This window comes from Myotis lucifugus, unplaced genomic scaffold (assembly GCF_000147115.1).
Source record: "Myotis lucifugus unplaced genomic scaffold, Myoluc2.0 scaffold_47, whole genome shotgun sequence".
In the NCBI taxonomy this organism is placed as follows: domain Eukaryota; kingdom Metazoa; phylum Chordata; class Mammalia; order Chiroptera; family Vespertilionidae; genus Myotis; species Myotis lucifugus.
Window position 1 is genome coordinate 7,229,510 of NW_005871095.1, and position 14,116 is coordinate 7,243,625.

Consider the following 14,116-nt stretch of genomic DNA (forward strand, 5'->3'; position numbering starts at 1 on the left):
GAGCCAAGTCCTGGAGGATGAGAGAAGGAGCGTTGTGGAGGGACACAAAGGAAGAGGGGTGGAGCGCAGAACTGAAGGGCGTTCTCGGGGCTCAGGAAGCAGGTGGGCTGCAGCTGCGCTTAGAGGAGTCGTCAGCCAGTCTGCACCCTACAGGAGCAGGCCACTGCGGGGCTCACAGGGCAGCTTAAAATCATCTCTATTCTATATATATATAGAACAGTGGTTCCCAAACTTATTTGGCCTACCGCCCCCTTTCCAGAAAAAATATTACTCAGCCCCTGGAAATTAATTTTTTTAAATTTTAATAGCAGTTACTCATCGCCCCCAAATGCACCTGTGGCCATCACCGCCCCCCTGGATCGCTGCAGAGCCCACCGATATAGAATATCTGATATAGAATCACTGATATAGAATATCAATATATTTCTATTGATCTCAGAGAGGAAGGGAGAGGGAAGAGAGAGATAGAAACACCAACGATGAGAGAAAATCACTGATCTGATGCCTCCTGCACGCCCCACACTGGGGATCGAACCCACAATCCAGGCATATGCCCTGACCGGAATTGAACCCGGGACCCTTCAGTCCACACGCAGGCTGACGCTCTATCCACTGAGCCAAACCAGTTAGGGCAAATCATCTCTATTCTTGAATTTAGATTAAGATGGTTCTACTAAGAGTTAGAGCAAAATAACCCCACAGAAAATTTTCAAACACAGCAAAAACAAGCAGGCCTGGGAGGGGCTAAGACCACCTTAACAAAACCCAGCAGACAGCAGAGGATGATGGACACAGACTCACACCTCCGAGAGTGGGGTTCATGGACACAGACTTTCGTAGAACCATACCCAGCAGGGTAAAAGGGGTTTAATAAACAAGATGGAAAACGTAGGGGGAGAGATGGAAGCCAGGAAAAAAAGAACCAAATGGGAATTGCAGAAATAAAGAAAATAAAACAATGTGTGTAACAGAGGGAGGGTTTAATTGCAAATTAAGCACAGCTGAGGAGGAAATTAGTAAACTGGAACATCATTCTGAAGAAGACACAGAATGCAGCACAGAGACCGAGAGAGGATGTGGCTGTCAGGGCTCTCCAGAGAACAGAACCAATGGGAGGTGCTCATTTTCCTACTAGAAAGGAGATGTATTCTAAGGGATTGGCTCCAATGATCGTGAGGGCTGGCAAGTCTGAAATCTGCAGGGCAAGCTGTACGTCTAGAAATTCCAGCTGGAGTTGACGTTTCAGTCAATGCAGAGGTAGTCTGTAGGCAGGATTCCTTCCTCTTCAGGGGACCTCAGGCTTGGCTTCTAGGGCCATCGCCTGCTTAGCTGAGGCCCACCTGCATAATGCGGGGGGGTGGGGCGGGGGGTGTTCTGCTTGACTCAGCCCACTGCTCTCAATGCCAGCCCCAGCTAACACACTCTCACAGCAAGGCCAGGTTGTGTTTGGCCAAGGATCTGAGCAACTTAGCCCAGCCAAGTTGACAGTAGAATTAACCATCCCAGAGGGAAAATACGAAAAGAAATAAGAGTAAGAGATGGAGTGAGAACATATAATCTACATGTAACAAGAGTTCTAGGAGAGAGAGAGAAAAATGGAGTGGGAGTGATATTTAAAGACAAAATAACAACTAAGGACTTTGCAGGACAGATGGAAAGCATCCAGCTACAGATCTAAGAAGCACATTATATCCCAAGAAGAATTTTGTTTAAATCCTCCCTCAGCAATAAAATTACTTTTAAAAAAGAAAATCTAAAAAGCAGTCAGAAAATGAAAGACAGACCAACTTCAAAGAAGCTAAATAAGACTGAGAGTTGATTCTTGAAAGACAAAAAAAAAAGGAAGGAAGGAAGGAAGGAAGGAAGGAAGGAAGGAAGGAAGGAAGGAAGGAAGGAAGAAAGAAAGAAAGAAAGAAAGAAAGAAAGAAAGAAAGAAAGAAAGAAAGAAAGAAAATGATACCTGTAAAAACTGATAGAAAACTAATCTCAACCTAAAAATCTAGACCCAGTAAAAGACTCCCTTAAAGACAAAGGTGAGAACATTCCAGGCAGACAGGCACAGCACTGATTCAGCTCTAGCAAAGCTCTCACCAAAGGAGACACTAAATGCGTTATTTGGACATAAGAGAAATGATCCCACGTGGATAATGCAGCATAGACAGAGATGAAAATCACCCACATTTTTATGAAATTTCATAAAACTTGGCTTATTACTACATTTTGGATACTCTAGTCATGAAAAATATATAATTTGAGGCAAAATCAATCATATTCTGCCAAAGTCCCTTTATCCATATCTTTTGAAATAATGATAATCATTACAGAAACCAAGAACCATGTCATTATGAAGTTATAAATGATATATTCAAATTTCCCCCCACCATGGAGGAAAGGTCCCATTTTTCAGAGCTCCCGTGAGCCCGTGTTCCTTACACTATGAGGAATACAAACCACTGACATGTATGCCCACAGATAAGGTCACGTTCCTATTGACTCTGGGAAGTCCCTGACAGTCCGTGTGGCAACTCTCATTAGAGCAGACGCCCCAGCCTCCCGCGTGGGCGACTTAGCTGCTACTCTCTCCAGAACCTTCTCAGGTATATGTGTGCTGTGTGTGCTGTGTGTGTATGTGTGTGCATGGTGTGTGCATGTGTATGCATGGTGTGTTTGTGTGTGCATGTACTTGTATGTGTGCTTGTGTGTGGTATGTGCATGTGAGATGTGTGGTGTATGTGGTGTGTATGTGTGGTGTGTGTGAATGTGTGTATGTGTGACATGTGTGTGTGCGTGTGGTGTGAGAGGTATGTGCATTGTATGTGATGTGTGAGTGTGCATGCATGTGTATGTGTGCATGTGTGTCCATGAGCTCCCACAGGTGTCTGGTCATATATAAAGCTCAAGTGGCCCCTTCTATCCGGCACTTTTGTGATTCTGTGCACGCCTGGAAGCGGCTTCATTCATTTCACAAATTAAACATAGTGCTGCCCTGTAATACAGACTTGCCTCACTTCGTGTAAAAATTATAGCCCTGAGTGTCTTGTGCAAATTTAATTTGGGGAAAGTGAATTACATTTTAAATATAGTAGGTCCACTAGCTATTTAAAGAATTCCATAATGTCTCTCTCTTACACACTGCTTTTAAAAAGGTATATAGGATTTTCTCAAGGTAAAGCATCTAATAGCTACATGAGCAGTGATAGGATTCATTTGCACGGCTGAGCGTGGATTCACGCTCATCGCTCTAACACACTGGTGGGAGCAGGAGCAGGCTTGGTGGCCGTGGTGGTAAGTGAGGTCGTGGGGGTGGTAGTCACAGTAGTTAGTGGTTAATTGACTAACCAGAGGCCACACTGCTAGTAAGTCACAGAAGAGTTCTCTGAACATGAACCATTTCCAGAGTCCACCCTATTGACACAGTCATGTGCACTGAAGTGAAGCGTCAGACCATCTTCATGAATTAGTCCACCTCACAGGGTATTTGTGTCGAAGGCTGATGGAGACCTGACCATCCTCCTACAGATATGCTTTAGCATGAAATGCTTCTCTATAATGTTCACGCATGTGGGTAGCCCACGCGTGTACGTACAAATGAGCAGCGGTCTGCATGTCTCTGAGTCTGCATCAGGTATCACAGATTCTTATCAGCATCGTCTCCATGAGCGGTTGCTCTGATAGAGACACTGTGTCAGGGGTAGTCTTCATTTCCAGGACCCTAAGAAATGGCTAAAGGAAAGACTGGTTGTCTGTCCTTCACCAGGTTACACCACCTTTAGGGACACCTCTATTCTCTCACTCTTTTGTGAGCTTCTCACCAGGTTTCCAAACCGAAGTACTAGCTGACTGAGGCCAACCCCATGTGCCCGGCTGGGGCTCTACATCCCTCCATTCTCACCAGCCATTCGTCCCCAAGAGGAGCCTCACTGAGCTCCCCACCACAGTCCCAACTGAGAGCAGCAGAGCCCTCTCACCACCACACCCAGCCCTCTTGCAGAAGTGGTACCAAAGGGCCGGATTGCTCCTTCCCCAGAAAAGTTCTCACTCGGTTCAGAGACCAGTTCCAAAGTCAGAATTAGCGCTGGTGATAGGCTGAATAATGGCCACCCAACCTATCTGGAAAGAGGGTCTTTGCAAATGGGACGAAGTTAAAGATTTTGAGGTGAGATTATCCTGGGTTATGTCAGTGGGTCCTACATGCCATCACAAGTGTCCTTATAAGAGAGAGGCTAAGGGAGATAGAGAGAGAGAGAGAGAGAGAGAGAGAGAGAGTCAAAGAGAGACCGAGAAAGAGAGAGTGGTGCTGGAGAGGGTTTGGATGATAAAGAACTCTCCTGTTGTCACAATGATGGCAAGACCACCTCTGGCTACACATGGTCTAGCCACTCGGGCTTCCCTAAGAAAGAGAACGCATCATTTAGATTGACACGGACCTTCTGAGATCATTATGTTTCCTGTGTGTTGGCCCATTTGCACGTTAGAGTCAGCTGAGTCTGGCACACCGAGTCAGTCTCCTCGGGTGTAGTCAGCGATAGTCACTCATGACAGGGACATCAGAAAAGTGCCCCCGGCAGGAATATTTAGCAAGCGTTCAAGGTGCTGTCTATACAGGGTTGAGTGGGGAGAGTAGGAAGGGAGGGAGGAAGCACTGCCATTCTGCTTTTGAATTTCTCCTTGCAAGCAAAAGACAAGAAAGGAGAGATCATCCTTAAACCAGAAACTCAAAGTGTAAGACAGACAATAACATCTCCAAAGAGGAATCCGCTGAAGAACAGACAAATGAAACAAAACGCTTCCTGTGAAGGCCCTCTGGCCCCGGTTTGCGGGTAGTCACTCCACTCCCTGAGCACGTCCAGGTGAGCAGGTCTCCCGCTACAGCGACACTGGGAACATCCCTGTGGTCTCACGGGAACAGTTCTGATGTACAATGTGGAGATCATTCAACAAACCAAAGTTGACCTTCATCCCTTCAAATGAAAACAACAATAACCACAGCACTGGACACTGTTACAAGTTCTCCTATGTGGCCCATTTGCCCTTCAACAAGAAGTTATCTTTGTTGGTGAAGACCCAGAGAAAATTAGGAGCAAAGTCGGGACTAGAACTAAGTTTCTGGATTCCTACAACCCCACATTTCCCCCCTCTGGTCATGGAGACTTCTGTAGAGAAGGAAGAGGAGGAGATTGAGGAGGTGGAGGAGGAGGAGAAGGAAGAGAAAAAGGAGGAAGTGGAGGAGGAGAGTGGGGAGGCAGTGCGGGTCCTGGAGGGGCCGTGCCTGGGGGCATGCATGCAGCTCTGGAACAGTGCTGACCACCTTGTAGCTGGTCACCCCTGACCTCAGCCGCTGCCTTCTGCTGCCCTGTAGAATGGCCTCTGCAGCCAACATGCCAGATTGTCCCCCTTCCCAGCTCCCTGCATGGGTAGCTGCCACAGAGAACCACTTCAAGGGAAAGAAAGAAGTTGACATGGATGGAATTAGCCTGGATGCCCAGCACAGCCCACCTGTGACCAGGAGAATGTCACTGGGTGATTTTGGTCTGTGCAGGCAGCAGATGGCAAACTCCAATAGCGCCTGGGCAGAGGGTGGGCATTGATTTACCCAAGAAGCCCCTGGACAGTGGGGGCAGTGGGAGGGCCCTGGAGTCCATAGCTTTGCCTTTGGCAGCTGCACAGAAGGCCCTGCACATGCACTGGCTGTCTCTGGATGCAAAGGTTGCTTCCCCATGGGGTGCCTGCTGTAGGCCCCCTAAGGGCCACCAGACCTTGCTCCCCAACACCATGGCAGTATAGGGCCTGTCCCAACACTGTGGCAACTCTGCCATGACCCTGAGCTGTCGCCTGGTGGCTTAAGTGCAATGCGCTAAAGCAGCAGGCTCTGCCCCACAGGCACCCACTCTCCAAGGACACATGCCCCATTGGGGAGAGGACGCTGGGTGGGGAGAGGGGGGCGAGCAGCACCAGAATTGAGCATGTTTCAGAATCCTCAGGGCATTGCAGGGGAGGCTGACGAGGTGCCATTAGGGCTCATGTGGGTCCAGGCATCTCACTGCCAGCATCTCTGAATGGGCGTGGGGAGCCTGTGGAGCGGATGGGACGGAGGCTGAGCTGAGGTTAGACGCTACCAAGTGTGGCAACCAAGTGTGGTAAAAGGAATGTGTCAACCCAATTAGAAATCAGTGTGCAATCTGACCAGGGGGGTTGTAAGAAGGACTTCCTGCCAATTCCAGAGGCTTTCTGGACAGGACCAGCCTCAGCGTGTGGGACTCGCGCAGTCACACGGGGACCACGATCAGAAGGACCGCAGTTGCTTTTACGCTCTCGTCGTCCTGGAACACGGGCCCATGTTTTCCTGCGCACTGGGTCTCCCAGATGCTGGCGCTGGCACTGTCTCTGGGTGATACACTGATGGACAAGGCTGCACTCTTAGGGCATTTGGTCTTCATTAGCTTCTCTCTCTCCTGACCCAACTGGGACCCGCTGGGCCCACCTGGTACTGAGCAGTATAGGGCCTGTACCAGGTCCCAATGAACCCACGTGCTCAGGCAACGTCCGCTTGGCTCCATGGTTCATTAATCCATCAACAAGTCTTCATAGGCAGGAGGAAATGGGCAGAGCTGCTTTATTACTAGGCTGCCTTGCAATAATAATCTCTTAAAAGTAAAAAGTGAGCCCTAGCTGGTTTGGCTCAGTGGTTGCCGGCTCAATCCCCAGTAAGGGGCATGAAGAAGGCAGCCAATCAATAATTCTCTCTCATCATAGATGTTTCTATCTTTCTCTCCCACTCCCTTCCTCTCTGAAATCAATAAAAATATTTTTAAATATATTTTATTGATTTTTTTTTTTTTTTTACTGAGAGGAAGGGAGAGGGATAGAAACATCGATGAGAGAGAAACATCGATTCAGCTGCCTCCTGCACACCCCCTACTGGGGATGTGCCCGCAACCAAAGTACGTACCCTTGACCGGAATCGAACCTGGGACCCTTCAGTCCGCAGGCCGACGCTCTATCCACTGAGCCAAACCGGTTAGGGCTCAATAAAAATATTTTTAAGTAAAAAGTGAAAAATTAGTTCCAGCAATAACTGTCTCTGCGAGGCCTCCATTAGGGTCAAGCTGAAGGGAAGCCATAACCTGGCCAAGGGTTAAAGGTGAGAACAGTGCACACAGCTGCGCCATCCTGGGCAGACGTCTCCCACGGCCGGTCTGGCCCTGGCAGCGTAGGGTTGGAGCATTCATGCCGCTCCTTCCACTCTCTCCCGACAGGCGTGAGCAGCGCCGAGGCTCGCCAGCCCGGGAAGTCTTCCCACTTCAGTGTGAACTGGGTCGTGGGCAGCGCGGACGTGGAGGTCCTGGACGCCACCACGGGGAGGCGGAGCTGCGGGGGCTCCTCCCGGCTCTGCAAGCACGTGCTCTCTGCCCGGTGGGCGCGGCTGTACGGAAAGGTGGGTAACACAGCCCAGCCCAGGGCTCCCACCTGGACACAGGCCAGGGGCCCGAAGAATGCCATGGGGCCTGCAGCCAGTGGGACGCGTGGGACGCGTGGCATAAGAACTGGCCCCAGGTCTGCCTCCTTTTCCCCGACTCGCCACAGACTTCCGCCAGGCCGGGCCAGGCCAGCGGCTTGAGAAGTCAGGTGGAAAAGGGGCTTGTTCGGGACCCCTGGGGTGGCCAGCACAGGGCAACATAGAAAAGTCCATAGAAGGCTTTTCAGTTTCGATATAAGGAAACTGGCGCTCAGGAAAGGGGGGCGATTTGCCCAAATGATGCCGGTAGTGAGGGCCAGAGAGGGGTTGCCTCTCCTCGCCAACCCTGGAGGCTGTGCATTGCTACGGCACCAAATCTGGGCTTGCTTTCTCCTCTGTGAATCGGGTAATGATGACATTTCTGGGTTCTAAATTGTGATATGCATTTCCATGTGCTTCCAAAGCATAGCAGATTGTAACCAAAAAAAAAAAGAAAAGAAAAGAAACACATTAAAACTGCTGTGCTGGTCGTCCCACTTTCTTACCCGGGGAAAATGAGAGCTGTGGCTGACTTAGCCAGCAGAAGAACAGGACAGACCTGCTGAGGCTTCACATAAACACTGTGTCCACTCAGGACCCTGAAACTGCACATCTCAGCTCCTAGCCTGGCAGTGACCCTGGCGGCACGTGGGCCCTGGGAACCTGGCCTGCTCTGACCCTGCAGCCTGCCTCCTTTCCCGCCTGCTCTAGGCACTTTGCACGTGTCCCTTCTACCCCCTGGTGGGGACTGGAAGGTAGGAGCAGGCCGTCGGTGCTGTCTTGCTGCCTCTTCTCCTGCCCTGGCTCCAGGTGACGGTGGCAGCAAGTGGGTGGGCTGGTCTCTACTCACCGAGCACCCTGCAGGGGGATTGGGAGACTTTGATCTCTTGCCCTCCCTGCGCACCCTGACCTCCCCGCTGGGTGGGTAGTCGGGCTCCGCTTGGTCCCACCCTGTGCGGGCTGCACGGCTGTGCCTGTCATGGCTCAGGAGAGGGAACATCCCGGTCTCATCGTCCTCCTGCCGGTTAGACTATAACTCAAAACCTCCTGGCCCTGCCTCCACCCTACTGCTTTAGTTCCCACAGTCATCCCCGCACCACCATCCCCACCCCAGTCTGAGCCCTGATCCTCCTCCAAGGAGAAAAACTACACACAGCGCGTGTGGCTGATAGCAGGCAAGTTACCTGTTCATTTTATTCCTTGATCATTCACACTCTGAGGGAAGCAGTTTCCCTAATTGTGGGGTTTTCCATGGAATTCTAGACTTTCCTCATAATTCTAATAGTTATTTTTAGAATTAATAATTAACTGTAACTAATACAGGGAATGTTTTTTGGAATTTTATGTGATATTTTACTTTATCAGTGGGTCAATTTAGGGAGAATGGGTATTCTGTTTTTAACAGCTTTCTTGAGGTATATCTGACAGAAACATTGCATACAGGGTGGGGCAAGAGTAGGTTTATGGTTGTGAGTACGTGAAACACAGTTTGTTCTTGCATTATTATTTATTATTGTATTCTTTCCATACAAACAACTGTAAACCTACTTTTGCCCCATCCTGTATATTTAAGGTGTACAATTTGATATTGTGATGTAGATGCTAGTATATGTGAAATGACCACCACAATGGAGCTGGCACATGTATCAGCTCCACACCCTTACTATTTGTGAGTGTATGTGTGTGTGTACAGGCAGTGAGAAAACTTCATCTCAGATCATCCCTCTCACAAATTTCAAGTATATTGAAACAGATTGTAACCAAAAAAATTTAAAAATAAAAACAGAAGATGGAACCAGGAGCTAACGTTTGCTTGTCACGCTCATGCGGCTGTGCCGTTCGCCTTGGGGCTCCGCCTCCGCTCTCGGCTCACTTGTCCTTTCTCACTCCTGTCCCACAGCTGAGCACGCGGATACCGAGCCACGGAGACACGCCGTCCATGTACTGTGAGGCCAAGCTGGGGGCGCGCACCTACCAGTCAGTTAAGCAGCAGCTGTTCAAAGCGTTTCAAAAGGCAGGCCTGGGCACCTGGGTGCGGAAGCCGCCTGAGCAGGACCAGTTCCTACTCACCCTCTGAGCGGCTGCCCCGGGCTCGCGGACAGAGTGAGATGCCTGAGGAGGCCGGGCGGGCGTGAGGAGCAACGAGCCTGTGCTGACCGGGTCTGTGCGTCCCTTGTCCTTTGGTGTGCCAGAAACACGCGAGCGTGCCATGTTCGGATGAGCAACTAGACTTGAAGTGCTGCTTCTCGATGGCTGCTCCCAGGCTGCTGGAACCACGCCTGCCCGCCACACCTACAGGCACGAGTGTGGTGGCTCCCTCTTCTCGGTGTGCCAGAGGGGACATGACTACTCAGGCTGCAGGGTCTGAGTTGCAGCCTCGAAAGGTGGCACCGGGGCATTGCCAGTTAGAAATGAACCTCAGGCACCGTTCATTCCCTGTTCCCCTCCCCGACGCGCCGCTCGAGCGTTGCACTTGGTTCTCACTAGCACAAGGTTATAGACACTTCGAGATAAGCCACAAGTGAAGAGAAAAGCCATGGGCTCCTCCCCAAAGAAGCCAGTAAGAAGTCCTCTCGTTGTCATCATTCGTTTAGTGTTTTACTCTGTCTCCTTTCGAAAAGCATTTGGGATGCATGATCTTAGCTCCTAAAACAGGGCCAGAGAAATGAGACCCCTGCTGCAGAGCAGAGGCACTAGATGTGACAACACTGTCCCTGAACGTCCCAGGCCCCGACTGTCCCAGGCGGTCCCGGCCCGTTGTGCCCTTCACTGCCCGGCATCGCTGGCAGATAATGAGGCTTGAGCTGTATAAGGGCAGCTACCACCTCACAGCCTCCCGCCAGGTAATGAGGAAACCCCATCCTAGACCAAATTCTGACTTGGGAACTAAATTGTTCTTAGAAAGCAAGCACCAGAAGCTTCCAAACAACCTTGACTCTGAGCTTGAGCACCCACCAGCTCTCGGTTCCTTTAGGTTCCCCCTCAACATCTTGCATGACAGAAAGAACTCATTGAAAGCAGCTGTACAAATGCAGGAGGCAGGATCCTGTCCCCTCCAGAGCGGGCATCAGATGGCAGAGTCCTCCTGCACACGCTGGACGAGGCTAGGGCACCGTCCTGAGAGTGAGAGGCAGGACCGTACCCCTGGTCGTGCAAAGCGAGGTGTCCCCCCCCCTAGTGTACTGTAGTCAGTCCGTACACCTTGACCTGTTACTGTGATCACTTGAGAGCTTATTTCTAACACTCTTCATGCTAGTTGACAGGTCTCTAGTTGCTCCAGTTACAAGCCCCATATCTGAACTCATTGTGCTAAGTAGGAAAGCTTAGTAGTAGCCACAGCTATGGTATCTGGGCTGCCCATCAGGATCCCAGCTGCACCCCTAGGGGAACACCTTGAGAACACAGGCTCCCATTTAACCCAGGAAACACGAGCATAACATCAGACTCTATATATTCTGGTACAAATTACAGATATCATACCAGTGAGTCAAAAATGAAACAAATCGAATTGTAGGTAGTTGTTAAACGATAATAAGTAGAGACATTAGTCTGGAAATAGAAGCTTTTCCTGGGATTTCATATAACATCAAATTTATCCCTCGTGTTTTTTGGAAAGGAAAAGGGCACTGCAGTAGACGACTTCTTCAAGATAAAGTTTCAAAAGATATGAAAATGTTTTGCAAATATGGCTCACATTAGTCATTCATAAAAATTTAAATCTTAAGTTAGTACAAAAGCCGTGATAAAACGGCCAGTTTATATTATTAGTTTCTGATAATCTGATGTGTCATTAGGATGGGGGTTAAAAAACCAAAAGCCTTGAGAGCTGATTGATGATTTAGACTCTCAGCCGCAATATCTGGAGCCCCTCCGACAGCAGCAGGCGTGGGCGATCCCGGCTGGCGTCTGTGGCCTGAACCTGAGCTGCCAGCATCCTCACCTGCTGCCTGGAGAAGGGTGCATCCGCTTTACACCAACTGCTCCAAATAGCACTCCCTCTCCCGTGAGGAGCGAGGACGGGCGGCGGCAGTCCTAATGCCGGCGGGACCGCCTGCAAATCGCACAGTGGGCCATTCGCATGGTCCATCCCAGGCCCCTGGATGGCATTCTCCTGCCCCACAAAGACCATGCCCACAGCTCCTGAACTGCACCAGTTTGGTCACAAGTCATTTTGCCTAAGGCTCCGGCTCTCTGGAAACAGCCCAAACTTGACTAAACTAGAAACATCTTCTTCCGGAGAAAGCCACCCACAAATGCCGCTACACCCATTAGCACCACCATGCAGAGTCGTCTGCTGGGTCCGCAGGGACGCTTCGGAGGCAGAGATGAGGCTCTGCAGAGGTTTACAGAGAGAAGGTTCCAGTGTAGCGGAAAGTCTGTCCAATAGCCTGACACACTGCCGCAGAGGCGCCTGTCGGTGAGTGGGAAGTGAAGGAGCCCAGGGAGGAGGAGACACTAGCAGGCTGTGGGCACAGAAGGGGCAGCCAAGGGAGGCGCACTGAGCTGCCCGGAAGCACCTGCCAAGAGCCCGGGCTCAGGGTGCTGCCCGGGAGGCACCTGGTGCAGCTGGAGGGGCGGTCGTCAGCCCAGAGACAGAAGGTCTTGCAGGGGAGCCGAGGATTCCACTCTCTCTCTTTGAAGTTCCAAAGGACATCCCAGCACTGTGTTAGGCCAGGTCTCCCCTGCATTTACTAAATAGAAAATCTGAGGAATCCGAGTCCTGAGAGGAGCCCACATCCACCTGACCACCTGAGGTTTCCGTAAGGAGGACGAAACAGGAGCAGGTGGCGTGTAACGTTTAGTCACCCTGAAAATGTGACAAGCAAAACAGGGAAGATGGACAGACATAAAGTCAGGGTCTCCCCAGGTTACCTTGACCGCCCCCACCACCCATCTGAATTTGCCTCAGCATTACCATCCTGCATCACCGGTGACTCCGTCCCTTGCTCACAACCTTCCCACGTTCTGTATGTATCGCTCTTTAGCGCTGATACTGAACTCCAAGTGCAAGCCACAGCCCCACCACCCTTATCTGCCTCCAGAGCGCGTGTTGCTCTCCTGCTGGGGAGATAAACCCTGGGAGCTCCCCTGCCTGGCTCTCAGCCAAAGGGCTCGCCGGGGAGAAGGCCACAGGTCGCATGGGCTCGGCCTGCCCCGCTCCAGGGCAGTGTCACCGCAACCTGTGACAGCACGTTATGGGATTTAGGATTTCTTTGGTTTTGGTTTTTGCCAAGGAAAGGATTTGTGGGTCTGTAACTATGATTTGTTTTTATTCCCTATGGTTCTCTTTTAGGATTTCTTTGGTTTTGGTTTTTGCCAAGGAAAGGATTTGTGGGTCTGTAGCTATGATTTGTTTTTATTCCCCGTGGTTCTCTTTGAGTCTGTATATAGTTTTCTTGCCACCACTGGTTTTGTCTTGCTCCTCAGACACATCCAGTTGTGTTACTTGTCAAGCAAGCACAGCTCATGGTTTTCCTACATAATTTCCTTTTCAGAAGAAGCTGTTCTTATCAATAAAGTTAAATGTGTGTTTTTTCCTTTAGTTTACTGTTTACCACACCTGGAGAGCCATAAATAGTAAATACATGGTATAGCAATGCCCAGAGTAGAAGAGATAGAGTATTTTGATGAAATCCTATTTTTAGATCATAAATTTTAAAATGTGTCTATATATCTTGTTTAAAGAATTTAAAAAGACATTTAAAACGTAGACATTTTTAATTTGGGGAAACTTCTACACCCATTTTTTTTAAAAGCCATTCTAATGACATCGTCTGTGCAGTTGGCCCAAAATACAATAAATTTCACTTTCTAGTAGAGACCAATGGGAGTTCGGGGCCGTCTCTCTGTGCCCCAGCACTGACTGCTAACTCAGCAAACCAGGTGGACCTGTGCTAGCTTCTCCACTGCCCTCCTGAGCAGAGTTCGCAGAGCCAGTCACTCTACCCAGGATCAGGACAGGCCACACCGCTCACGTTCCCAGCTCTGAGTTCATGTGGAGTTCGGGGTAGAGTGGGAAATTAGAAGCTGTGTTTCAGGAAGGGCTGTAACACCATCAGGCAGCATTTAGCTGGGACAAGACCCCTCTGCGGTCTTGCTGGCAGTTTATGCTCAGGCACAGTGATGAGACATGTGGGGTGCCCTAGGGACAGGGCAGAGCGGGGGACTGACAGCCTACAGAGCAAGGGACCACTTGCCGCTGTCCGTGGTTCTGACCTGGTTGCTGCCTGGAGCACTGCGTGTCTGGGGCCACTGGGATACTGTTGGCTCCTGTCAGATGCTCCCACAAATTCCAAATTGGGTGAAGGAGAGCAGACCGAAGGAGAGCAAGGATGCCGGCTGCAGAGTGATGGCACTGGAAAACAAATGCAGCACCCGCGATTCTGGGAATCCGAACAGATAGTTGACCATCATCCCCCCTGTGCACTTTTCCTCTCACCAATGCTGCTTCTCTGATTTCCTTTCTCATATTTCCTCTCCCTCCCCTTTCTGTTCCCTTTCTTATTGCCTGTCCTTCCCTATCCAAACACCTCTGACTCCTGAGATTCAAGTCTCAGGCAGATGTCTGCCTTGAGCTCCACTCAGCTGATATATGAATCAGCTGGGTGCCCAGGACGAGGC

At 50.2% G+C, this 14,116-nt stretch overlaps 1 protein-coding gene across 1 annotated transcript in view; it reads left to right on the forward strand.

Annotated features, from left to right (window-relative positions):
* ADARB2 (adenosine deaminase, RNA specific B2 (inactive)) overlaps window positions 1–9,572 on the forward strand; it is a 168,593-nt gene extending 159,021 nt beyond the window's left edge. The window contains exons 9-10 of the mRNA XM_023753600.1: window positions 7,257–7,435; window positions 9,396–9,572. Coding sequence (XP_023609368.1) covers window positions 7,257–7,435; window positions 9,396–9,572 — 356 coding nt within the window. The remainder of the gene's footprint in view (window positions 1–7,256; window positions 7,436–9,395) is intronic.
* Window positions 9,573–14,116: the final 4,544 nt, after the last annotated feature.